Source organism: Triturus cristatus, chromosome 5_2 (assembly GCF_964204655.1).
Source record: "Triturus cristatus chromosome 5_2, aTriCri1.1, whole genome shotgun sequence".
NCBI lineage: Eukaryota > Metazoa > Chordata > Amphibia > Caudata > Salamandridae > Triturus > Triturus cristatus.
The window spans coordinates 1,124,741,247-1,124,769,177 of NC_140588.1; the positions used below are offsets into that span (position 1 = coordinate 1,124,741,247).

Genomic DNA, 27,931 nt, shown 5'->3' on the forward strand with positions numbered 1-27,931 from the left:
GAAGATACCAAATGGAGTGATAAAGGCAGTGTAATCCTTGGAATCCTTGTCCAACAAAATCTGATGGTATGCAGTAGAGAACACACTAGCGTCTTTAAGTAACATGAGCATTTCAGAAATGTTTGGAATAGGGTACCTATCAACAATGACCTGCTTGTTAAGAGCTCTCAAGTCTATGCACAGACGCAAACTACCATCGGATTTGCGTGCTGCGACCACCGGCGCCAACCATTAAGTTCCTTCCACTTCCTCTATGATACCATCAGATTTGAACTTATCTAGCTGCTTTTTCATCTCATCTTTCACTGAAAAAGGTACACTGCGCACTTTACTTGAGACAGGTACAGCACCCGAAACCAATTTGATTCTATGTGTGTATCCGCATAAACAACCCTATTCACTGCTAAAAACATTTGGAAATGATGCTCTGGGGTTGGAAATATAGTCCACATTGTCATTAATGGAGTTAACTGAATTTACTTTGAAATTTTCTCTTAACAGGATTGGAGGATTACCATTAGGGTTTAACATGACACCAAGGTCTTCTTGGTGAAACCAACTTAATATGCTGTCACCCTTGTGAGAAACATAAACCTTACCAGCAGTGAATCTCCCTTTATATTCTATTAAACCCTTAAAATAACCTAAAAATTTGATGGGCTCGCCACCATAAGCAAAAGGTTTGATATCTGCTTTAATTATTTTAACCTTGTCTTTTAGACATTGAGAATAAAATTCCTTGCAGATAATAGAATTTTTTGAACAGCATGCGAGTCCCTTTACCTTCAATCATAACTACATCAAAAGGCCCCTTTTTATTCTTTCCAAAAACTAGTGAGACAATTTGTCCACAATCAAAGTCAGAATCAGAATCATCTTCTGTGCACCCATTTGGAGCAATTGAGTTCACCTTTGCTTTAGACTTTTTTGTCCGACAAACACTTGTGAAATGACCCGTTTTCTTACATTTTGTGCAAGTGCTTTTTAACGCGGGACACTTTTTGTCATTAGCTAAATGACCAATGTTCCCTCAACAAAAACATTTATGTTGAAAAACATTGTTCTGAGATGAACGCAAACTGCTCCCTTCAGAGTTGTGCTTAAAGTTTTTCTTCATAACATTCCCTTTAGAGCCTAACTTAACTTCATGTGCCCCTTCACCATTCTTCTTACGCTTTGTAATGATCTCCACACATTTTCGTGAATGTTCTATTTGCTTGGCAATAGTGATTACTTCGTCTAACGAAGGTTCATCTTTCTGCCAAATGTCATCCCAAACTTTTTGTATGTTACACCCAAGCAAATATTGATCTCTTATCCTTTCCTCAATCAAAGCACCAAATTTGCATGAAGGGCCTAATTTCCTCAAAGCAGTAATATCATTTTCTACTGTTTCACCATCATTTTGGTTCCTCCTGCCAAAATGATACCTTTCTAAGATGGTGCTCACTTTTGGCAGGTAGTGCTTATCTAACTTTGTAATACATATCTCATACTCATTTAAGGTTGTGTCGTCAATCATCAGACTCAAAGGACACTCACCGGTCTCATTTGAAATCTCTCCAGCAGAGCAGGGAACACAGTCAAAGCAGCAGACAGGCCAGCCTTTCCTCACAGACTGTCTGAACCCAGGAGGGCAGCTCTGGCTGCAGATGGAACTGGGAGCCTGGGGGAAGAACAGATACAGAGTGAGGAACTAAAACCATAACTCACAAGATAAAACATAAATCACATAAAGAGTGTTATGGTACCGAGCCATGCCACACCACAGCACATGAATCCATTCAAAACCATGTCACACCAAGCCAAATCATACTGAACCCCACTTCATCACCTCGACATCTGTAACCCGATGATAATCGAAGGTTAGGTAACAGGGGAAGGGAGCGAGAAATTGTCTGGAGATAGACACTGTCTCCAGTGTTTAATAATCACACACACAAAGGTATTCTATAACCATGGGTCAAAAGGACTAACACTCATGGTCAAAGCAAGACCCTAAAAGTCAACCAACAGGGAACAATTAATGGTTCTTTTCTAAGACCCTCGCCCACTCCATTAATGCTCACCCTTGTACTAATTCATCAGGATAGACTCAGCCATAATACCGGGAGCACTTCCAATAGTTTCCTCTCAGGGTCTTCAAACTGCTAAAATATGTCTGGTACTCCTATCTATCCCTTTAATGACAGGAGTCTGTTGGATGATATAAACTGTAGTTGGGTGTCTGTGGGATTTAGTGACACCTCACCATATCTTGTGTCAACATGTTTCAGCCTTTTTCCGTAGGCTACTTATGGTCCAAAGCTTTCTTCAGGTCTTGATTCATTGCTCTTAGACTTTATTATATTTAGACAGTCTGCTGTTGTTTTTCTATTATGTCTCGATATGTCAAATATAACATGAAACATGTACAGGTTGTAGTTACACTCCTATACTCATGGGTTCAGTTCATTCTTAAAGTTCAGCATCACTTCTCATACATACACGCACATCTCATATGTTTGCAAAGACACAGTGCACAGCATGCACTTGAATGTAATGTATCCATCAAGGAAGGTACAAGCATCGTAACAAGTCTCTGCTCGCAGGCGGAGGCTTCGCAGTCAGGTTGAGGACTCCACTCTCGGGGCACAAAAAGTGAAACAACACATTCCAAACTAACTAGTGAGTGCACACACCTGAAATCAATCAATTGAACTTGAAAATCATTCATTTCTAACCACATAAATGTGGCCACAATGATGCCTCTGTTTCTTAACACTTGGGGCCTTATTACGACAGCTTATTGTTGGCGTTCCACTTGACATCTGAGGCATCAGTCCAACTGCCATACTGTGCTACAGGTGGTCCTATCAATGCCTGCAGGGTGATCGAAATCCCCAAAATGGAGGCGGTGCCCACTCAGGTACTGTCGTGGGAATTACGATGGACCGTTCCAACAGTCTTTTCATGTCGGTTCTTCTGCCATGAAAAGGCTGGTAGAAAGGGTTTTTTGGGGCCCCTGGCAGGACCCCGTGGCCCCCCTCTATGAGGCCTGATCCCTAAACATACATGTACCATGTGGCAGCGCCATAGCACAAGCCACAATAGTGGAAATTAAGCCTGGGCGGAGCTGGTGGAGCGGCACTACGCGGAGGTCCACGGTGTTGGGGACCAACTCTGTGAAAACTCCGCTCTGCCACCTGCCTCCACCCCCTAGGAAGAATTACATTAAATATACTTTAAAGGTTAAAAAAATCAACACTTACCTTAACTGCGGCATCCGTGGGCTGCCGTCCTCCTCTTCCTTGGTTTCACGATGATCTGCGCATCCGCATGCGCCTGCGCATTTTTTGCAAGGTATGCCCATACGTGAGCGTGTGCACATGCACAGATCATCGTGAAACCAAGGAAGAAGAGGACGGCAGCCCTGGGATGCCGCAGTTAAGGTAAGCGTTGTTTCTTTTAACCTTTGAGTATATTTAATTGAATTCTTCCTAGGGGGGGTGGAAGTGGGGGCTGGGCAACTCTGCTCTGCCGTGGAGTGTGCCGAGTTGTGCCTACTCCGCCTTCTCCACGGAACGTGGAGTAGGCACAACTCCACGCACTCCGCGGGATGCCATGGAGGCGGTCACATCATCATTTGGGAAGCGGGACCACTGACTCCTTGACACGATGCCGGTCGGACACTCATCCAACTGGCATCCTAATGAGGCCCTTAATCTTTACCAAACTGCTACCTCGCTGACCCTGTGCAATCATGATTTACCTCTGCTGCCTGTGGCGAAGAGGTAGAGGAACTTCTCAGAGGACGAGACAGACTAAATATGCTATATGCGCTGCCCATGCTTTATCAACACAGAAGGCAGCCTTATCACAGCAGTTGGCTCACAGGGTGAATACAGTGGGGGAGGATGTCAAGACTCAGTTTGATACTAAAAAAAGGCAGGATGAGAAGGGATGAGTGATGGAGACGTTCATTGCAATAGAGGTGGCTAGCAGTCTTCCTGGAGGACCACATGTATCCCTTCTAAGCACCCGCACCTGCTACACTGGCTACCTGTTTGAGATGAACTTAGGGGCTGATGCACCATAAAAATAAACTAAAGGACTATACCTACCAATAGTCCCAATACCATTACCAAATAATCAGTCAGTTGGCAGTGAAGAAGGTTCAACTGTTTATTAGACAGAATACTCTATAGAGGAGCCTCTCCGAACCTCACCCATCAGGTGCTCCAAGAAGACTGTTGGCTCGTATTCAAACATGAGGTTATATACTTTTCGGTCAACACATACAATCACTGTAAATGGCAAAACACCAGTTGGCCCTGGAGCTCCAGGAAAGGACCATATATGGCACACATCAGACCAGTACAAAGGCTTGGCTATCTATTACTGATGAGGTTAGGAGGGGTGACTCCCTTTCGTCTTGGTGCCTGGGAGTTTAGACACGGCGCCTCAAGGAATGCGCTTATCACCCCCAAAGCCAGATGCGACCTTGAGTCCTAGAACAGAGGAGTGAACAGCCTACCTTCAGCTGCTACCGGTAACTCAGATGAGCTGGGACCTGACAACTGCACGTGATCAACGCGTGATCACGGCCTGTGCTCGAGAAATGAAAAGAAGATGGCGTCTGTTTGGTTCTTGGCCTACTCTTTTAGTAATAGATATACAAGGAGGAAATAAACGAGTTTCCTCCAAGCAAAAGCACATATATATATATATCAAGCAGAGAGTGTATGTATAGATGCATCATGCTCACATAATTTAGGTCCAGTACTCCTTATATAAGGAAAATCTACCTTTTTATCCCTCAGGGCTCACTGTGCTGTGTGACAGAGAAAGGGCAGGAATGGCTGGTTACTTACCAGTAATGTTCATTACTCCATGAGTGACAGCTCCCCCTGCATATATCCTCAAGAAAAAACTCCAACCCCTCCCATCTCTACTCTCCAGGCCATGTCCACATCCTGTGGAACATAACCCCTGACCTTACCTCCAGAAATCCTTTAAGTCAAAGGACAAGAATCTGAACCAGGGAGGGAGGAAAGGGAACCAGGACAGTGAAGGGGATGTCTAAGACGTGTAGCAATGAGCACTATCGCAAGTAACCAGCTATTACCTCCTCGTCAGACCTGCCCATCATAGTCCTTATGGACGTGAGCAGATACCCAAGCAATAAAATCAGCTTCAAACACCACAGCAGCAGGACAGACTTTATTACAAGCAACAAGCAGCACCATTACACCTCTTGCACAGAATGTAACACAGCATCCCCATAACTGGCACACACACACCCACTCACCACCAAGCGGTAATGGGACACAAAAGTGTGACGCGAACTCCAACTGGCGGCCCGGCAAATCTCAGCCATGGAAGTCCCTTGCAAACAAGCCCAGGAAGCAGCCATCCCCCAGGTAGAGCAACCCTGCACAGACCCAGGGACCAACACCCCAAGGACTCATAGGCTGCAAAGATAGTCTATTTCAATCACCAACTGAGAGTAGCAACAGGAAGCTTCAGACTCTGTCCCGCCAAACCAAAGTTCACAAAAAGGTTGCCCATCCTACAAAAAGGGCGCGTATGATACAGATACAAACCAAGGGCCAGCTTGACGTCCAAACGGTGTAGCAGAATCTCCTCCTTAAAATGAGGATCAGCGCACAACAGACAGAAAACCAGCTCCCCCGAACAATGAAAACAGGACCGGATCCTAGGAACAAATGTAGGGTTTGGCCTGACAACAACCGTATCCGGATAGAAAGCAAAAAAGGCTCTGAACTTAGCAACAAGCCCAACTCCCTCACAGGCCTGGGCGAGGTAATAGCCACCTGGAAAATCATCTTGATAGACACCACAGGGAAACCTCCTCCAGCGGCTGAAATGGGGCAGACTGCAAAGCCTGTAAGACAATGGCAAGTGTCAACCAGGAGCCATGGACTCAACCTCTGGCTTCTTGTGAAAACAACTCCTGAAGAGTCTCACCACAAGAGGTACCCCACCATCACAGGTCTGACCCCAAAAACCCCACACATGAGACAATTGAGCCTGCAAAGTGGAAACAGCCAAGCCCAAATCAAAACCATCCTTCAGAAAGTTCAAAACATTTACACTGTTGACCGTCAAGGCCGACCAGCCCTTCCCAGAACACCAGCCATGAAACAAAACCCAATATCATGCATAAGATTTGAGCGTAGATGGCTTCTAAGACTGTGGAAGAAGAGCCGCCTCAGGAGAGCAACCCTGAGCCACAAGGTTCAAACTCTCATCAGCCAGCCTGCCAATTGCAATCGGATCAGAGACTCCAGAGACAGAGCCAACAATTTCAGGGTATATGGGTCCAGGTGAAGCTTCCAACACTGCAACGCTACCAACTGTAACAGAGGATTCACAGTCTCCTGCTCCTGCCAGCACAACCAGGATCACAGATGACCTGTCCTGCTTGGCCTTCAGGATAACCCTCTGAATCATCAAAATCAGAAGAAAGGCAAACAGCAACCCATCCCCCCAAGCAAATGACATCGCATCCACCTCCAAATACTACTGGGCAGACTCAATGAGCAAAACCTATCCCTCAATACGTTCTCTGGGATCGCAAACAGGTCCACCTCGGACACCCCAAAATTCTGCATGAGGACCCCAAATACTGCCCTGTCCAAACTCATCTCAGAAAGGGAAGGAAACAACCTACTCAACCGATATGAATCTGTGTTCAACACCCCATGAAGATGTACTGCACTCAGTGACAAAAAATTTAGTTCTGCCCACTGGCAATTCTGATAAGCTAATGTATTCAGATAAGTCACTTTTGCGCTTTCTTAATGGTTCACATTGTACACCACCTCAGCATTGTCTGCCCTCAACAGACCATGCCGATGTACAACCAAAGGGAGAAAATGAACCAGGGCCAGCTGGACTGCCTTCAATTCCCTCCAGTGGAAAGACAGCCGAGCTTCCTGGACTGACCAGATCCCGTGAACCAAATCCTGAGCACGTACAGCTCCCATACAAGTTCTCTGGAATTCAACCTCAAAACCACTCTGTCCTGGAGATCAAACTGAGAACCCGTCAAGAGATTCCCCACCTCCAACCACCAAGCCAACTCATGGGAGATACCAGGACCCCCCAAATCAAATGGTCATAATCCTGTGACCCCTGACACCAGAGGCAAAGGATGTGATTTACCAAGGGATACAAGTGCAGCCTAGCCCAAGGAATAATCAAGACAGTAGCGGCCATCAAACCCCTGCACCCTTCACCACTGCCTCAATGTAGAAGCCGGAAAGGCTAAGACCACCCTCAGTTCTTTCACAAGAGGCATCTGGCATGGTTCAGAAAGGAACACCTTATTCACCTCGTGTTGAAGACTCTCCAATGAGTAACAGTTTCTGAGTGGTATTCAAATGGGACTTCTCCAGGTTCAGCAACCACCAAACCTCTGTAGAAGACTGCAGACATCCAGAATCTGGGACTGAGCGTTATGGAAAGAAGAGGAAGAAATCAATCAGTCCAAGTATGGGAACACATGGAAGCCCTGAGCATGCAAAAACTCCACCAAAGGAGATAAACCTTGGTAAACAGCCTAAATGAAGCAGATAGACCAAATAGCAATACCTGAAGTTGGAAATGCTCTCTGCCCACACAGGAACTCTGAAACAACTGTGAGGCATGGTGCACAGGCACATGAAAATAAGTGTCGCTCATATCCAGAGAGGTCAGAAAATCCCCCACCAACAGGAAGGGAAGAATCAACTACAGAGTTACCATCATGACCGGTGAGGAATGTACAAATTCACACTCTTTAAATCCAACACCGGTCTGTAATCGCCCTTCAGTTTCCGGGTTCAGAAAAAGGACAGACTAACCCCCTTTTCCCTTTTGCCATAAATGAACTCTCACAATGGACCCTCATCCAACAGTTCCTGAACCGCCTTCAGCAGGGCCTGACATTTCAAAGGTGATCCTGGAACTGGGGTAGAACGGAAGACTTCTAAGAGAGGAGTCACAAACTCTGTCCGATACCCCAGTCTGATAATCTGCAGGACCCACTGATCCCCGACACACTTCTCCCAGACAGGCAAAAAATTCCAGAGGCGAACCCCCACCGGGCCCCCCCTAGATACCAAGGATAGTCACAATTTTGCCAGACCGGCAGCATCTGAATCTCCCTGCTGGCCCCGGGACTTATGAAAGGAAGGGCCTCCCCTACCATGTCCCCTTTCACAAAAAGGCTGACTGGCTTTCTTGGTTTGCCAAGCCTGCCCAAAAGGCTGTATATAACCAGCAAACCTCCCCCTCAGGGGCGGACGGACAGGGGCCAACAATTTGTTGTCCTAACCATCTTCTTGATCATAGCCTTCAAGGGATCATCAACCATATAGTTTGGAACCCGCGTACAGTATCTTCATGAGAGCACCCTTCTGGGCCGCCTCCGCCTTCCAAGGCTTAAGCCACAACTGTCCCCTTGCCACCACAGAGGTCCCTGCAGCCGCAGCAGAGGCACTAAGGGAATCAAAAGACAGGTCAAAAGACAAAAAATGCAACTACTTCTCCAACATAGTCAACAACTCAGAGGGATCACCATCCTGAAGCAGCTGTTCAAAGATACCCTGACAGTACTTCAGCAGAGACTGAACCAGATCACAGGTTTACTCTGCAGACATTACTGCAAAATTGGAAGCAGCAAACAACCTCTTCAGAGCCCCTTCAACCATTTTATCACCAGGGTCTGAAGGTACCAAATCCTCAGAGACCACCACACTCTCAAAGTCCAGCCGACAGCTTATCAACCTTCACGACAGAAGGAAGCTCCTCTGTAAACCCCTGCAATGGATATCTTTTACCAGGAACCTGGAAAAGGCATGCGTGTCCACATCCCGCCATTTCTCTTCCAGTACATTCCATATAGACTAATGAATGGGCAGACTTCCAGGCTCCTTTCTTTGATAATTGGCAAATAAATCCTCTGATTCCTCAGCCACTGAGGGCACTGGAAAACCCATATTGTCCCAAACATGTTGTAAACCACTGCGAAGGTCAAACCCTTGAATAAAACACACCTTCACCTCCTCCTCAGAATCACAGTCAGAATCAGGAGGATCGGGGAATTCAGTGTCTGTCTCTTAGGCCCCACTGCTTCTCTGGCCTGAAAAGTAGCAGAAACAGCAGCTTCTATCACCCTCTGAACTAGGCCTGGGCGTAGTTTGCGGAGTTTTGCTGAGCGGAACTCTGCAAAGTTACGGAAAACTCCGCAAAGTTCCACGAGTGGCAGAGTGCAGTGTGAACTGCAGTTTGTGCTGGTATTCGTGCTGCTTGGATACAAATTCTACGCAAACTGCTGCTCACGAACATCACGAAGCGTAGTTTTCTGCACTCTGCGAGCTCTGCGGAGTGCGAAGTGTAGAAAACTCTGCAAACTCCGTGAACGGAGCGAAATTCACCACCCAGGCCTACTCTGGACATCAGTCAAGGAAGGAGCAGTCAGAGGCCCAGACAGCACCTTCCCCTCCCCATGATTACACTTCTCTGATCTCCTGCCACCTTCCAAGGCAAGCACGAGAACAGTAGAAAGCACACCTCTTATTCTATAGCCCAAACCAATCAAGGCAAAGCACTCCGGCTTCCTGCAACACCCATTGCTACGGTGCTAGTCCAACCAATGGACACATCCCAGCATGCCTCACCGCTACAGCCTGCCAATTACTGCATTCGTGGATACCCACGTGGCGCACAAGACACATAGTGGCCAATCCCAGCACAGCCCTCACAGTCCAAAGGCCAAAGCAGGCACCCTCACGTGCCCCACACACACATAGCAAGGCTCTGAAAGGCCTGGCCGCTGGCACCTCTGGCAGCGCTCCGTACTCGCTGCATTGGAACCAGAGTCATATCCTGCCCCGGGCATGCCAGCCCACGAGCCCAGACTCCCCGCCCTGGGAGAAACTCAATTCACTGGCTTTGTGTAACGCCCTGAACGTCTCAGGATCGTTTAACAGACACGATAATGAGAACGCAACCACTTGTGAAGGTTTAGTTATTTTAATGAAGGCAACAATAATACAAGGAATAAACAAAGGTTATAGTCACTGGAATCCTCCAGGCTAAGTACGTTACCAGCCCACAGCACGGATGGTCCTAACCGTCCTCTGCATATACGCCGATCCCGGCGTATGCCAACAGAGGGCAGAAATGAAATGGCCGACAATGCCAATCGGTAGGCTGTGAGGGGCACGAAGAGTGTTGGGGAGAATCGAGGAGTCAGGGAAACACCCAGCCGGGGTCTCTACCTGAAGGGAGCAGCCGCTCAACCTCTTCCTCAGACTGCACCAGGACGCGGAGTCACCTCCTGGTGATGCGTCACCGATACCCCAATCACAAGCAAAGAAGACTGAACCGAGAGCAGCCGCTCGATCGATCCCGTGGACTTCCGAGTCTGTAACGCGGCAAACACCTCCTGGTGTGCGTTACAGCTGGCAGTCCCTGTATCTCTGGTCGGGCTGGGAGTTACGACTCCAACCAGCAAAAGCGCCACTGCGCTTTGACTCAGCCGAGTCAAAAAGCGAAGCTCAATGGTTATCCGGTAGAGCTTCCGGGTCCTTCCCAGGTGACGATGGGGCAAGACACGGCCCAGGGAGTAACGACTCGACCTACCTCCGTTCTTGCCTTACTGGAGCACCACTCCGGAACACTGCTCTTCACTAAGCAGGTACGTCGGTGTAAACACAATATCTGACAGCGTTGTACCTCCCGGTTCCTCCCTTTATAGGGCGTGTTTTCCTTGAGTTATGTAACAGCTCTCCTGTTTACATAAGGGCGTGTTTTCCTTGAGTTATGTAACAGCTCTCCTGTTTACATAAGGGCGTGTTTTCCTTGAGTTATGTAACAGCTCTCCTGTTTACATAAGGGCGTGTTTTCCTTGAGTTATGTAACCGCTCTCCTGTTTACATAACCTCTCAACCGCTAAGCATCCTGGGAGATGTAGTCCGTTTTCGCTGGTTACCGTTTTCCTCCCCTCGCATGACAGGAATTCTTGACAGTACATCCTCCCTCTCAGCGGCTCCCCACGGGTCCAGCGCTGGCAGGAAAACGCCGATGGAACAAGGAGACCAAGCGCGGAGCATGAACCCCTTCAGCCGGTTCCCATGACTGCTCCTCCGGGCCATAGCCTTTCCACGCAACCAGGTACCACAGCTTCCCCCTGCGCCATTTGGACGCCCGTACGCCCGACACTTCATACTCCACCTCCGACTCCACGCATACCGGCCTAGGTGTCCCAGACGGCTTGGAGGGTGCTGGTTTGAGCAATGATACATGAAAGACAGGGTGTATCCGCAATGACTGGGGCAAGCACACCTTCACGTTCACGGGACCCATACACTTGGTAATACGATAGGGGCCCATGTACTTGGGATGGAACACACTGTTCTTTCGAAACCTCATGTTTCTTGTGGATATCCAGACGTAGTCTCCAGTGCGGTACAGTGGCCCGGGCCTTCTCTTCCTGTCTGCCGCAGCCTTGTATCTTCTCTTGGCCTCTATTAGGACAGCCCTTGAGCGCATCAACGTGTCTTTTATGTGTGCCACCCTGTCCGCTGTGGCGGGAATCCTGTCCTCTCAGAACGGATGTAGAAATGGCAAGAACCTGGGATGTTGGCCATAGTTGCTATAGAACGGAGATGACTGTGTGGAGCTGTGAGTGGCGTTGTTATAGGCTATCTCTGCAACCCATAGCAAGTCGACCCATTCTTCCCTGCCCTGGTCCACAAAACATCGCAGATACTGTTTGAGCGTTTGGTTCAGGCGCTCGGTTTGGCCGTCCGTTTGAGGGTGGTAGCTGGTGGACAGGGCGGTCTTAACATGCAGCGCAGTGCACCAAGTCTTCCAGAATTGCGCAGTAAACTGCGACCCCCGGTCCGACACGATCACCCCAGGTAATCCATGCAGTCGTACCACATTCTTTAGGAGTAGTGACGCCAATTCCCCGGCCGTAGGGACTCTCTTGCAGGGGATGAAGTGCCCCATTTTCGTCAAGTAATCCACCACCACCAGTATTGCTGTCATCCCCTGGTCTACCGGTAGGCCCACCACGAAGTCCAGTGATATGCTATCCCATGGTCTATCCGGGGTCGGAAGTGGATGTAAGAGCCCTTGGGTTCGGCCATGGTCGGCCTTCATGGTAGCACATGTAGGACACTCCTGTCCCCACCTCCTGACATCCACTCTCATGGTTGGCCACCAGAAATGCCGTCCCATGCTAGCCACCGTTTTCTCAAAGCCCAAATGACCTGCGCATGGAGAGTCATGGCACCAGATGAATGCTTGTTTCCTTAGCCTAGGCGTGGGTATCAATAGGCACCTGCCCTTCAGGGGTATCCCGTCCTTCAGCTGCCATTCTCTGTGACTGAGGAGCCACCTCCGCCATGCGAATGACCTGATCCCTCTCTTTATTCCCCTCAGGAAAGTATCCGGTTGGATAACCCCCAATACCATCCTCGGGGAAATGATGGAATGCTCGGTCGCAGGCAATGGTTCCTTAACTGCAGATTGACGGGACAGGGCGTCCGCCTTCCGGTTTTCCGTCCCCGGCCGATATGTGATGCGGAAGTTGAACCCCGCAAAGAAGATCATCCACCGCAGCTGTCTGGGAGAAAGGTGTCTCGTGGCCGTCATGAACTGTAGGTTCCGATGGTCCGTGTACACCGATACCACATGTCTTGCCCCCATCAACCAATGCCTCCATTCGGTGAAGGCGTCCTTGATTGCGAGAAGCTCCTTCTCCGCAATATGGTAGTTGCGTTCGGCGTCGTTGAGTTTGCGGGACATGTACGCAACGGGATGAATCACCCCTGTGTCGTGGTTGCGTTGGGACAAGATAGCCCCCAGCGCCACATCCGATGCGTCTGCTTCCACCACGTAGGGGAGATCCGGATCGGGGTGAGCCAACACCGGCGCCTTACCAAAGGCGCTTTTCAGGGCCTCAAAGGCTGTGTTCGCTTCAGGGGACCAGACAAACTCCTTGGACTTCCTCAGTAGCTGTGTGATTGGGGCCACTAATCCTGAAAATCCATCTATAAACCGCCTGTAAAAGTTGGCGAAGCCAATAAAACTTTGGACGTCCTTCACGCTTTGGGGCACCGGCCATTCTTTCACTGCCTTGATCTTTCGTTCTGCCATCTCCTGTCCCTCTGGACTCAGCATCACTCCGAGGAATTCCACGGATGTGACGTGGAAGTCACACTTGCTGAGTTTACAAAACAGCATGTTTTCCCTCAGCTTTTGGAGCACAGCTTTGACGTGGTGTACGTGCTCCTCCACACTGGACGAATAGATGAGGATGTCGTCGATATATACGACCACGTAGATATCCAACTCCTCTCTGAATACCTCATTCAAAAAGTACTGAAAGGCTGCCGGGGCGTTGCACAGACCGAACGGCATGACGAGGTACTCAAAAAGGCCGAACCTGGTCTTAAAGGCGGTCTTCCACTCGTCTCCGTCCCTCATGCGCACCAGATGGTATGCCCCTTTCAAATCCAACTTGGTGTAGATACGAGCTTTCTTGACCTGTTCCAGAAGTACACTGATGAGAGGCAAGGGGTACCGATTCTTTACGGTTATCGCATTCAATGCCCTAAAGTCCACACAGGCTCTCAGCTCCCCATTAGCCTTCGGGATGAAGAAGAGTGGCGAGGCGGCCGGAGACTTGGACGGGCGGATGAATCCTAGCTTGAGGAGTTTATCCAGGTACCCCCGGAGATGCACGTTTTCAGGCTCCGTCAGGGCATACAGCCTGCCGCTGGGAACGCTGGCCCCTGGCACCAGGTCGATCTGGCAGTCAAACTGTCTATGTGGTGGTAGCACTTCCGCCTTCACCTCATCAAATACATCCTCAAAACTGTGATAAGCCTGGGGGAGAGCCACATCTTTTTCTGCCGCTGTAGCCACCGTCTGACTCCCGCTCTCATCTGCGTCAAAGGATTCCGTTCTTATTCCACAATGCAGGATGCAATACGGTGACGTCAGTTCGATGCGATGTGTTGGCCAATCCACAGAGGGGTTGTGTTTCTGTAGCCACGGCAATCCCAATATGACGCCATATTGGGGCGCTCGGATGATGTTAAAATCGATTTGTTCCAAATGGTTCCTCCCACATCTCATCGGAAGGACCCCCGTGTGCTGCCCGATGGGCCCCGTCACCAATCGCCTTCCGTCTACAGCATAGACGTCTTCGGGTACAGCTTTGGGAAGAAGCACTAGCCCTAGCCTGCATGCCTCGTTGTGGTCCATAAACATGCCAGTGGCCCCTGAATCCACCATGGCCACAACGGGTATCCACTGGTCATGCACTCCCACGTGCACCGTGAGAAACAGGTGTCGTTGTCCCTTAGTGACCGAGTTGGAAAGTGAAGGGATGGATGAGTGACTCCGAGATGCCCCTTCTTTGGTCTGGGAGTCCTCTAGTTTTCCGCCGGTACGTCCACCACGGCTGTTACCGACCGGTTGGCCCGATAGCGTGACGTCTTCGGTTTGGCAGGGCATTCACGTACGTAGTGGACTTTTTTGCCACAATATAGGCACAATCCTTGTTTACGGCGTGACTCTTTCTCCGTGGCTGTGAGGCTCGCTCGTATTGCGCCGATGTCCATGGGTTCTCCCTTGGATGCGGTGGCAGTTTCAGGACTTCCCACTGTCACATAGGATGGAAGGGATTTTCCTTTTCTCCCATGATCCCCCTTTCTTTCACTTAGCCTATGTTCCAGCCGTAATACCAGGTTGATAAGGCCCTCACATGTCTTGGGTTGTGGGTCAATATGAGCCACGGCGTCCTTGAGCTCATCGCACAGCCCGTGATGGAAGAGCGCCGTCTGTTTAGCAACAGGCCACTTGGTTTCCGCAACCAGCCTTCGGAACGCGTTGAGATACTGCACCAGGTCGTTGGATCCCTGTCTTAACTCAAGCATTTCACGGTCCGCCGTGTACGAGTCAGCCCTTCTGTCGAAGACCTTCAGGAATTCCTCGCGAAAAGCACCCCAATCACATAAGATGGGGTCGTCCCTGCTCACCAGAGGTACGGCCCATTGTGCCGCGTTTCCAGCCAAATAGGATATAAGGAAAGCCACACGAGCCTGACTCGTGGGGAACGCCCTTGGTTTGCACGATAAATGTAGCGCCACTTGTGTGAGGAATACCTGCACTGTGTTAGGATCCCCACTGTACCTCTCTGGTGTTGCCAAGGGGACGGCTACCGGCATTTCCACTACTACCGCAGGGGTCTGGTTCGTGAGGGAGGTGCTGGGCGTGAGCGGGTCCAATTGGATAGCATCCAGTCTGGCTTTTACATCGGCTGTTTCTTGCCTGGAGGCAGCCAATTCAATTTGCACGTCGCTAAAGCAGCCAGCACATCATCAAGTGTTGCCATGTCTGTTATCGACCGGGAGACAGTTAGTGTTATTAAGGTCGGATATTTTGTAACGCCCTGAACGTCTCAGGATTGTTTAACAGACACGATAATGAGAACGCAACCACTTGTGAAGGTTTAGTTATTTTAATGAAGGCAACAATAATACAAGGAATAAACAAAGGTTATAGTCACTGGAATCCTCCAGGCTAAGTACGTTACCAGCCCACAGCACGGATGGTCCTAACCGTCCTCTGCATATACGCCGATCCCGGCGTATGCCAACAGAGGGCAGAAATGAAATGGCCGACAATGCCAATCGGTAGGCTGTGAGGGGCACGAAGAGTGTTGGGGAGAATCGAGGAGTCAGGGAAACACCCAGCCGGGGTCTCTACCTGAAGGGAGCAGCCGCTCAACCTCTTCCTCAGACTGCACCGGGACGCGGAGTCACCTCCTGGTGATGCGTCACCGATACCCCAATCACAAGCAAAGAAGACTGAACCGAGAGCAGCCGCTCGATCGATCCCGTGGACTTCCGAGTCTGTAACGCGGCAAACACCTCCTGGTGTGCGTTACAGCTGGCAGTCCCTGTATCTCTGGTCGGGCTGGGAGTTACGACTCCAACCAGCAAAAGCGCCACTGCGCTTTGACTCAGCCGAGTCAAAAAGCGAAGCTCAATGGTTATCCGGTAGAGCTTCCGGGTCCTTCACAGGTGATGATGGGGCAAGACACGGCCCAGGGAGTAACGACTTGACCTACCTCCGTTCTTGCCTTACTGGAGCACCACTCCGGAACACTGCTCTTCACTAAGCAGGTACGTCGGTGTAAACACAATATCCGACAGCGTTGTACCTCCCGGTTCCTCCCTTTATAGGGCGTGTTTTCCTTGTGTTATGTAACAGCTCTCCTGTTTACATAAGGGCGTGTTTTCCTTGAGTTATGTAACAGCTCTCCTGTTTACATAAGGGCGTGTTTTCCTTGAGTTATGTAACAGCTCTCCTGTTTACATAAGGGCGTGTTTTCCTTGAGTTATGTAACCGCTCTCCTGTTTACATAACCTCTCAACCGCTAAGCATCCTGGGAGATGTAGTCCGTTTTCGCTGGTTACCGTTTTCCTCCCCTCGCATGACAGGAATTCTTGACACTTTGCTCCAAGAAGCTCTTAAATCTGAAACGCAAAGCAGGAGTCTGTCCCGCTACAGCAGGGCCCCAGAGCCAAGCTTCTGCCCGTGTTAAGAAAAGGTCGCTAAGGAGGTTCAGATGCTAAGGTTCCCTTCATACTGACCCGCATATCCAGATACATGCACCGAGTCCATCTGCTTGATCCAGACTTGCAGAAAAAAAACAGGTTTTAGGAGTTATGTTCCACAGGATGTGGGCGTGGCCTGGTGGGTAGGGATGGGAGGGGTTGAAGTTTTGCTTGTGGATGTCTGCAGGGGGACTGTCACTCACGTATATAAGGACTGTGGCTGGGAGGTCTGATGAGGAGGTAATGCAATGTATTTAAGTCAATACAGTGCATTCCTGTCCTTTCCTTTGCGTTGCAACACTTTTGGCACCTTAGCTTCAACACAGGTACCCTTGCTCCATTGTGCAAGGGTGCCTGGGTTGCATGCAAGGGCACCTCCCTGCACAAAAATAATCCTGGGAGGTATATTCCTCCTTCTATGTGTGCTGCAGAATGCAACGAAGATGAAACAAAGTTCTCCTTGTCATGCCTCGAGATGAGCTCTGCACACACCATGTGCTGCAGAGACACCCCACTGCCTGAATATAAGTAAGTCACTCTTAAGGTTGCCGTCCTTAGCCCAGGAGGTAGAGTGCATTATGTTAAAGGTGTGGATGTGTGTGTCCCTACACATATATCCCTACAGAAACTCTGTAAAGCATTACTGTAAGTGGCCGACATTCCATAGAGTAACATGGACTGGCTACCAGGCAAACTCGAGATAGCCAGTTAAACATTATGAACAACAGAATTGTGTTGTGTTGTGTTTGGTATCAAACACAGTACTTTTTCACCTCAACACGATTCTGTCAAGAGTGAGATGGCATGCACATGGATGTCATCCTACGTGAGTGCCCCCTAGTGTAGTGTAGTTCCTATTTCCCTAATAGGCTCTGCGCATTGGAATAATATACCCTATAGATTTGGCATAGGACTGAGGTTAGTATGCCCCTATCGAGTATATTAAACTTAATTAATTTGTACCAGCTAACTCAGAGGCCACTAGAAACTCCTTGTAAACAAGAAGAGAGTAGTTTCTGGAAACCGCATACACATGACAACTTTGTTTCCCTTCAAAATCGGAACACTCTCAGAATCCTGGAAACAATAGATAACAGTTTCTCTCAGCTAATCGTGCATGCTTAGTATCTGCAGAGTTACACAGAAAGAATAGGCGGACATTTCAATAAAAGAATCTATTGAACAGTCTTGTTTCTCGTGTAAGAGATATGAGCTGTTACAATCACAAGACAGTAAGCGAGATATATTATGTACAGTGTAAGCAGTAGAAAGAAATAATACTGCGCTAGCATTATCTTTTAGCTATGACACATATATTCATATACACAAATAACATTAGCTAAAAATGCGAGTACTCATAAGATGCTTATCTAACTAGTTATAACCCAGTGTACCTAACCTAAGTGTAGTACAATGTAAGAAGTAGGTGATGTATTCTATAGTACGGTAGGCTATAGTATAGTATGCTAAGTCTGGTATGCCAAGAGTCTGGTATGCCAAGAGTCCGGTATGTCAAGAGTCCCTCTAGGTTCTAGTCAACTCCATACCATGAGAATGAGAGAGGTGGGAATCTCTTTCTGGCTCTCAAACTCCAACACCCAGAAGTCAGAACACTGGAAGCTGGATACTCTGCGAGTAGGGATGACAGCGTCTCTTGTCAGTACGTCAGGCCGGGACACGGGCTCCTCTAAAGTCGAGGTCTCCTCCTACTTGCTTGGGCAAGGGAAGGTATATTTAAACCTGGTCGGTGCCTTGGAATGTTGGCATTGACGTAAAGTCGGGCAGAAGAAGACGTCAGGAATGAACCATTAAGGAATAGCGGTTCATGCATAATAAATGAGTTCTTGGAGAAATCAATAATCCTGTGCTAGGGGAACATCCCAAGAGCTTAAAGATCTGGTTTCTAAGAACTCGTTGAGACGTTGGGGTGGACGGATGTAGGTGACCATGCCTGTATTTGGATAGCATGGCTAATGCTTAAATAAAGAGTGGGATCTTATACCTATATAAGGGTGATGCAAATTGTGCCTATATAAGGATATGTATCAGGAAAACCTATATACGGACACCTAAAGCGGAATTTAACACTAGGGTAAAAAGCTCTAATGCATTTGTGGGCATTCCCAAGCTGTTTGCCACCAAAACAGAGACAATTACCTGGGCAGGAAGGAGGTGACACCTTTAGTGTGGGCTATGAGGTGTGTGCAGCTGAGGAAGGGTCCTGACATTTTGAAAGGACCCAAAATAGAGTATTCAGGGTAGCATAGTGATATACACCCACAGAATGTTGTCTATACAGGGGCGGGTTAGCAGCAGGGACATGTAACCGTTAGCCACTGTCACTCACGTCCTTAATGCCCCCTAATCCAGGATTTAAGGGGCTCCCTTGGCACAAGAATTTCAATACTAACAGGGAATTCGAGAAGAGGCACGAAGAAGATGCTGTCACCAAAATCAGACACTTATGTTCCCTTATAGAGACCATTTACTGAACCTGAGTGCCGACGTGTGTCCATGGTGAAAGCTTGCTGCTCACTTCAGGAGAGACTCCAGTGGACTCCAGAAATCCGAAGCAGACTCCTTTGACAGCAGAAGAATCAATGTGCTGCATCACAAGAATTGTGATCTGATGGGCCTATCAAAAATAAGCCCAAAGAGCAAGGCAGAAGAAATATAGCTGTTCCACCCAGTTCCTGGGACCAAAAAGGCCTCTTCTTCCTGAGGGTAGAGCGTATCTTCAATGACACGTGAGGTTTTTCTTAGTGCTGCATTTTGACAGCTCCTGCAGATCCGTCAGCACCAAGGACAGCCAAATAACCTCTGCACCCGGAATCCCTAGTCAAGGCAATCTAGGAACAAATGTTGAGTCTTAGTCTAGGGGCCCGCAGAACCTAAACCACAAGAGGGTTCATTTGAACTCACACTGCAAGTATCGTATTGCTAACTGTTTTCTCCCATTGACTTTAATAATGAACATTTTTTTGCATTTGTTGTGAACATATATGTGCCTATATAAAAATAAAATCTATTTTTATAAATTGGAGTCAAGGTTTCTTTTGAGTCGTGTCACTTACTTATTGTCAATGTTGGTACCGTGAAATGCTTAACACATGTTTCTATGAGTATGACTGACTGCTCAAGCTACACCACCGTGACCGAGTTAAGGCTGCTAAGGGTGAACCCGAGGTCAACATTTGTGTATTGTGGTAGTATGGAAGATAAGGAGCAGCAGCCATATCATATAATACCTTACAACACATGACCATTGTTTGTTAATAAAAGGATGAGCACATGTTATAACCTCTAACCTGAGTTAACTTGGATATTTTTCAAAATGTTTTCTCTAGTTGTAATACAATATTAACTTATGTGCTAATGCATTTAGAACGGTAAGACAATCTGTGTTACAGGTCATCCTATAAAAAGCATAGTCTAACAAGCATTTGCAAAGCAATCGGCCTCGCCTTTGGGACCTTATATGTATTGAGCTATAAAGCACATTAGGCTGGGTGCTGAAACATCTACTGTTCTTTAACACAGAGGGAAAGTAAGCGCCAAACTACGTGACATGCCAGATATGGGAACACTTGCCTTTCAGCGGGAAATGGTATAGTCTAAAGCTCTGTTTTTAATATAAAATCAGGGCCTTCGGTGGTCATATCACTGAAAATACAAGATTTGAAAAAATATTATTGTCTACGGGTGCTCATGGAAGACAATTTTTATGGACTGGAATCTAGAGAATGCCAAAGTGATTTTGGTATTTTACTGACCTCTGCTGGTCATTTTCTATCAAGAAAGTTAAATTGAGGCAGTTGCCAGAAATTTTTTAAAAAGAAAGTCCCTCAACAGAAACCAATTCTGGTATTTTACTGACCTCTGCTGGTCGTTTTCTATCAAGACAGTTAAATAGAGACAGTTAAACTGAAAAAAAAGTCCCTAAGTGGAAGCAGACAAGTCCTAGGGCTGATCTCCAGAGCCCACAAAGTATTTACTCATATAAATATATAATAAGTAAATACTAAAGTGCATATACAACATGTCTCGAATGCTCGACCTAAAAATGACTAAGTTGTACGTAACAAGCTCTATTCATATTCATTTTGCAAGTGTATTTTACATGGAAATTGTGAAAATGAGGGGAGCAGCTGGAGACACTGGACAAGCCAATTAAGCGCTTAGTAAAACAAGGATTAACACTCCCATCAGAATACTGCTGTTTGACTCATTCAGTATAACTTGATAAAACCCCTTATATGTCTGCCTCTCTGAGCTCAAGATAACTAGTGCTAAGGTGTAAGACAGCCAATGTGAAGCCAAAATACTGTCTTTGCTCATCAAGCACTATACTGGAAGAACTTAAGTAAGATAAATGTGACACACAACTTACATGAGCCTTCATCTACCTAGAGTAATGAAGACCGGTAGCCTTTAAAAAGAAAAATCCTTGAAGGAGAAACCAACTCCGCTATGGATATGGACAAGAAGAAATCAAAGTGTAATATCTGTATAGATACCTGGGTGGTGAACAAATGCCAGCTGACACTGCTCTACATAGTGGATTCTTTGTAACAGAAGCAGACTCTGGAACCAGTGCCAAGGTGCCAGTCCTGACCCATCTTGATGGAAGCAATGTTCCTCTACTTGGCAACCACTAGATGCAGCCGATACGTGCAAGAGTGCGGGAGCCAGCTTCATCAAAGACCACTGATTATATCACAAAATGACATTAACCGTCAAGTGTCTCCACAGCCCACGTGCTTTACTTTCGAGAAATGCAGCATGGTTTAAAGGCACCAAACATTGGCCCCACACTTCTTCTGGCAATCAGAATAAACACATCAGAGCAGCAGCATTAACCGCCTGGAATCCAATAAGTGCAAGAAAGGTGAACCTACACCCCAGTGCTTCTCCAGCATCTTACCAACAGATCTGTAACTCCATCCCAAACCAGAGCTGCCGATGTCCCTCCCTCAACCACTTAAAAAGAAGATCTGCAGACATTCCTCTACAAGCAACACCTTGTCACCCTGTAACCACTTGGTTACCCTATTCTTTTGAAGAATGTCACTTTACCCCCCATATTGCTCACTAGCAACATGCTATGTAGTGCTCATTTTGTAAAAGAATGAGTGCTGATGCCCAAAGCTCTGCTCAAAAGCCCACAACAGGTGCAAACAAGCATTTGCAATGCAATAGGTCTCGCATTTCTAAGAGTTTGAGCTATTGGCATTGTAAAATTACAATGCCTTTTATTTATGTTTTGGTTTTAAAACAAATAAAAGGCATTGTCATTTACAATGTCAGTAGCATAAACTCGCATAAAAGCAGTGTGTGGAGTGCAGCAGTGTGCGGCGTGCAGCAGTGTGTGGCGTGCAGCAGTGTGTGGCGTGCAGCAGTGTTTCGTGTAGCAGTGTGAGGCATGCAGCACTGTGACGTGCAGCAGCGTGCAGCAGTGTGCGGCGTGCAGCAGTGTGCTGCGTGCAGCAGTGTGCGACGTGCAGCAGTGTTTCGTGTAGCAGTGTGAGGCATGCAGCACTGTGGCATGCAGCGGCGTGCAGCAGTGTGCGGCGTGCAGCAGTGTGCTGCGTGCAGCAGTGTGCTGCGTGCAGCAGTGTCGTGCAGCATGCAGCAGTGAGTAATGCAGCAGTGTGCAGCAGTGTGTGGCATGCAGCAGTGTGCCGGTTGCATCAGTGTGTGCCGTGCAGCAGTGTGTGGCGTGCAGCAATGTTTCGTGTAGCAGTGTGCGGCGTGCAGCAGTGTGCGGCATGCAGCAGTGTGCGGCGTGCAGCAGTGTGCGGCATTCAACAGTGTGCGCCATTCAGCAGAGACACGTGGAGGGTGAGGAGAGACACGTGGAGGGTGAGGAGAGACACGTGGAGGGTGAGGAGAGACACGTGGAGGGTGAGGAGAGACACGTGGAGGGTGAGGAGAGACACGTGGAGGGTGAGGAGGGACACGTGTAGGGTGAGGAGAGACACGTGTGGAGGGTGAGGAGAGACACGTGTGGAGGGTGAGGAGAGACACGTGTGGAGGGTGAGGAGAGACACATGTGGAGCGTGAGGAGGAGACACCTGTGGAGGGTGAGGAGTAGACACATGTGGAGAGTGAGGAGGAGACACGTGAGGAGACACGTGTGGAGGGTGAAGAGAGACACGTGTGGAGGGTGAAGAGAGACACGTGTGGAGGGTGAAGAGAGACACGTGTGAAGGGTGAGGAGAGACACGTGTGGAGGGTGAGGAGAGACCCGTGTGGAGGGTGAGGAGAGACATGTGTGGAGGGTGAGGAGAGACACGTGTGGAGGGTGAGGAGAGACACATGTGGAGGGTGAGGAGAGACACGTGTGGAGGGTGAGGAGAGACGTGTGGAGGGTGAGGAGAGATACGTGGAGGGTGAGGAGAGACATGTGGAGGGTGAGGAGAGACACGTGGAGGGTGAGGAGAGACACGTGGAGGGTGTGGAGAGACACGTGGAGGGTGAGAAGAGACACGTGGAGGGTGAGGAGAGACACGTGGAGGGTGAGGAGAGACATGTGGAGGCTGAGGAGAGACACGGAGGGTGAGGAGAGACACGTGTGGAGGGTGAGGTGGAGGGTGAGGAGAGAGACGTGTGGAGGGTGAGGAGAGACATGTGGAGGGTAAGGAGAGACGTGTGGAGGGTGAGGAGAAACGTGTGGAGGGTGAGGAGAGACATGTGGAGGGTGAGGAGAGACGTGTGGAGGGTGAGGAGAGACGTGTGGAGGGTGAGCAGAGACACGTGTGGAGGGTGAGCAGAGACACATGTGGAGGGTGAGCAGAGACACGTGTGGAGGGTGAGGAGAGACACGTGTGGAAGGTGAGGAGAGACACGTGTGGAGGGTGAGGAGAGACACGTGTGGAGGGTGAGGAGAGACGTGTGGAGGGTGAGGAGAGACACGTGGAGGGTGAGGAGAGACACGTGTGGAGGGTGAGGAGAGACACGTGGAGGGTGAGGAGAGACGTGGAGGGTGAGGAGAGACGTGGAGGGTGAGGTGGAGGGTGAGGAGAGACACGTGGAGGGTGAGGTGGAGGGTGAGGAGAAACAGAGTTGGAGGGTGAGGAGAGATGGAGGTGGAGGGTGAGGAGAGACGGAGGTGGAGGGTGAGGAGAGACGGAGGTGGAGGGTGAGGAGAGACGGAGGTGGAGGGTGAGGAGAGACGGAGGTGGAGGGTGAGGAGAGACCGAGGTGGAGGGTGAGGAGAGACCGAGGTGGAGGGTGAGGAGAGACCGACTTCTGTATCCTGTTGCAGAGCCCATTAGGATGTATTCTCATCTCTTTATCTCTGTTCCTCCTAGGTAAATTAGGTATTTTGACTATATGTTGTTTGGATTTTCCTCCATTTCCCAGGCAGCCAATGCCTTTTGACCAAGATCAACATTGATCAGTTCAGGCTATTAAGCGTAGTCTCTCTCTTAGCTGGCTTGTGGTGACTCCTTTCTCTCACTCGCTGAAACTAAGGAGGCTCCTTTTCCCCTCCCGCTGTTGTGCTGATATTTTTCTGTGCAATGGTTTGAGGGCGTGCAAGAACTTTTTACAAAATACGGGTTCAGTGTGCTTATAAACAAAGTATGCTGGAGCTGTTCTTGCTGCAGGTGTATTTTGATATAGCTAAAGGAACAGCGTCTGAAAATACATAGTGATCTGACTAGAATTCAAGGTGAGTAGAGCTTTCGCACGGTGTCAAGGCATTGCTGGAGTGCTTATTTTTTGTGCAAAGACTGTTTTTTGCTTACCTTGCCCTTGAAATGTTTTTGGTGCTTGTGGTACTGTGATGGCAGCTCTGGGCTTAAGTTATTTAAGTGTTTGAAGAGTTGCAGAGGGGTTTTCGCTTCTCTGATCGTTTCATAGTCATTCTTAGGAATAAGTTATCCCATATACTTTTAGTGTATTTTATACGGTTACAGCTTTTATGCAAGAGTAATGTATCCTTGCGATAGTCACCTTTTGTCATTCACTCTGGGTATGGAGGCCTCTCAATCGGTGGATCTAAATTAGTAAAATTGCTGCCACAGTTTTCAGATTGCTGCAGCTTAATAGGTTTGCATGTGACAGCAGGTAATATCTTTTCATATATGTGGACCCCCCTCACCCCCGATGATATAAACAACCTACCTCTTCAAGCTTTAAGAAGGTGTTGCTAGGTAGCTGATGCTAGTTTTTTAGTTGTGGAATTTGTTTTAATGAATAAATGAAATTAAGGTGCCATTTATGTAAAGTTTGTCGGCGCTTATTAGTGTTTTTTTTCAAGGTATGTGAAGGTAATGCATACTTTGTGAGGTCAACTTTATTTTCTCACCCTGCACTGTTGCAGAGGATTGTTTGTTTCTCACCAGATGCAACCAATGAATGTTATTCAGATTGTTTCTGCTTTGAACAAGAAGTTGTTAAAATAGCGGGCTCAGTGAGCTGAACATCAATGGCGGAGATCTGTGTATAACCTGTAGTTCGTAAGTTTAAATGCTGACTGTCAACCCAAATGAAGTTGATAAAAGGACATCTTTGAGTTGGATAATTAAGGCTCATTTGATTTCAGCATGGAGAGACAATTTGGTTTATGGCCGTATAATCCAAATGGCGCTCTTTCTTTCCCAAAAGAATAATACATATTTTTTTTGTAGTCTGTTCCGCACGAATCAAATCCTAACAAGTAGTCACAGCTTGTTTAGTAGCTGTGGATTGAGCTTTGTAAATGATTCATGAATATTGATTATATCATAGGAGATACCTGTTAAAATCTTGCTTCAAATGTGCATTTTCAGACTTGTGAAATGTTATCTTTCAGCACAGAATACTACAGAAGGATGGCGAGAGGAACTGTCTGGGTCAGAGAGTGGACTCTTAAGTGGCTTGCAAATGTAACATAACCCAGCCCCCATATTAAAGTAACCTCACCTACTTTAGTCAGATGCACCCAAGTCTGATGTAGGCAATGAACAGTTCCGTGGTCACTCTTCCTTAATATTCTCACCGAAAGCATTAGCCCATTACATAAAGTTGTCTCCAATCCGTGAAGTAACCGCAGTGTAACATAGCGTTGTGCGTAACATCAGTGCCTGCAAAGTAGCTTAATCATTATTTTATCCAAACATCAAAGGGCCTGGTGAGAAGGGAGGGGGGAATGCAAGGGTCAAAGAGGCAGGGAGAGCGACGTAAAGCCATATGGCTGCTTTGCGCGCGTGCATGCCTCGTGCACTGTAGCTCTATGCCAGGGGAAGCGCTTTCAAAAATCCACTTACAAAATGTGTCAAAGAGACAGCTTTCGCTGTCTCAGCCAGACCTAAAAAGCAACAGACCAGTTTCAGGCTGGGGTTAGGGCGCCACAATCTTGCATCTCAGTCTGCCTCAAGGAGGCCTTCTTCCAAACAGCGAGACTTGGTTAATAAATGCCTTACAAATGCAGTGCAAGTAGTGGTGGTGTAGGGCGGATGCAGAGTATCCATAACGGAGTGGGCGTTTGTAGGAAGTTGTTGCAGGGTGTAGAAAAGGGATTTTCAGAAATCGGCGGGTTTTTTTACGATTATGCTACACTTTATCTAATAGAACGCTATGCAAACTAGCCCTGGTTAATAAGTCAACCCATTTAATTCACTTTCATGAATAGGACACTACTAGCCCACTTTTGTGAACATGCTCTAGTGTTGTACTTCTGCTGCCAAACTAAGGTCCTCCCACCCTCTCTGCTCCATAAACAAACAAGAAGTGGGGTCTAAAACAGCAGTTATTCTATAACACTCACATCCAAAAGCGCTCTGTACAACGTATTCACTCACTGGCCACCAGATCAGAAATCAGTGGCAAGAGTGATATTCACGCGAGCAAGAGAAATGCCCTACTGGCCCCTACCCAAAGGGTGTTAGAAAAAGACAGACTTGTGCTTTGGTGAGGGAGCCACACCTCTGGGCACCGGTGCTTAGCAACTCGAGGCAGGCAAGTCACTGAAAGCTCGAGCCTGGCTCAGCTCGAGGTGCTGTTGGAACCTCGAGCTCATAGCGAGCCGAGCTTTCGTGTGGCTTCTGTCTCTCCCCCTCCTTCCCATCCTCTACCCAGGATGTAGTATTACGGTCCAGGCTGCTTTGCGACTATGGAACTGGGAAAGCAGGTTCCAGTCTTGGCGTTGGTTCAAGAGCCTGTGATCCTGGGCAAATCACTTAATCTCACCATGCATGTGAACTGAGGCTCATGTAAAGCGCTCCAATACCTTTAAGTCGAGTTTGCGCTATATTTTGAGAACAGCAGAATAATACACCAATAAGCAAAACACAAAGCCTTAACATAAAGAAAGATAAATAAAAAACAAAATGCGAGTTATGTAGGTGTACACTGTTCTACATGTATCCGCACGTATGTTTGCCCCCCTCGCAAAATGTTTAAGATGTTTTGCATTATTCCAGAAAACAACCTTGACTTAAATATGCTCTCCTTCCCTGCGGTGTGCTTCATCTGTTGAAGTCTGCCAGCATGCATCCTTTCAAAATATTATTGTAATTGGATTTTTATTGCGCTTGTTATCCCTAACGAGGAGGCGAAGCGCCTATCTGAAAGCAATGGAGCAGAGCATCAAAGGGCTGGGTGAGAAGGGAGGGGGGAATGCAAGGGTCAAAGCGGCAGGGAGAGCGACGTAAAGCCATATGGCTGCTTTGCGCGCGTGCACGCCTCGTACACTGTAGCTCTATGCCAGGGGAAGCACTTTCAAAAATCCACTTACAAAATGTCTCAAAGAGACAGCTTTCGCTGTCTCAGCGAGACCTAAAAAATCTTGGTGTGAATAATCCTATGGTTACATAGTCTTGAATCCACATCGAGCTCTTTAATCCACTACCAGACAATCCCTGCCTGTTTATTCTTGGCCTTGCAGGTTCCCACTTGATCCCCTTATGATGGTATTACCGTCTTCCTGAAGCTTTAATTTCTCTCTGTAGATGTCTGATTCCCAAATGAAAGTGTCAGTCCCCAAAAATGAGTGCCTATGTCCCCCACTGGCAAGCAGCGACTCAAATCAAGCTCTGATGCCATGACGTGGTTAGGGTGGCCATCTGATGAGGGACGCAGTTGTCATTACACACCACCTTTGAGTGCCATTCCCCAAAGTGGACCTCTAGCCTCAAACTGTCAATCCAGCAAAGAAGGAGGAACCAGGTTAAAGATCAAACACTCATTCAAATGCCTCCTGAGGACATTCCTTCCCCGATGGAGGGCATGATGGTCACATCATCTCCCATATCCTTGCTACACAGCAGTGACAGCTGCCTCATCTCCTGCTAGTGTCACAGCTCAAGACATTT

General features: G+C 48.0%; 1 protein-coding gene across 1 annotated transcript in view; it reads right to left on the minus strand.

Annotated features, from left to right (window-relative positions):
• Positions 1–27,931, minus strand: part of LOC146829877 (extracellular calcium-sensing receptor-like) — a 179,520-nt gene that overhangs the window by 93,182 nt on the left and 58,407 nt on the right. Inside the window, exon 4 of the mRNA XM_085606553.1 lies at positions 1,537–1,666. Within this exon, the coding sequence (XP_085462679.1) occupies positions 1,537–1,666 (130 nt within the window). The remainder of the gene's footprint in view (positions 1–1,536; positions 1,667–27,931) is intronic.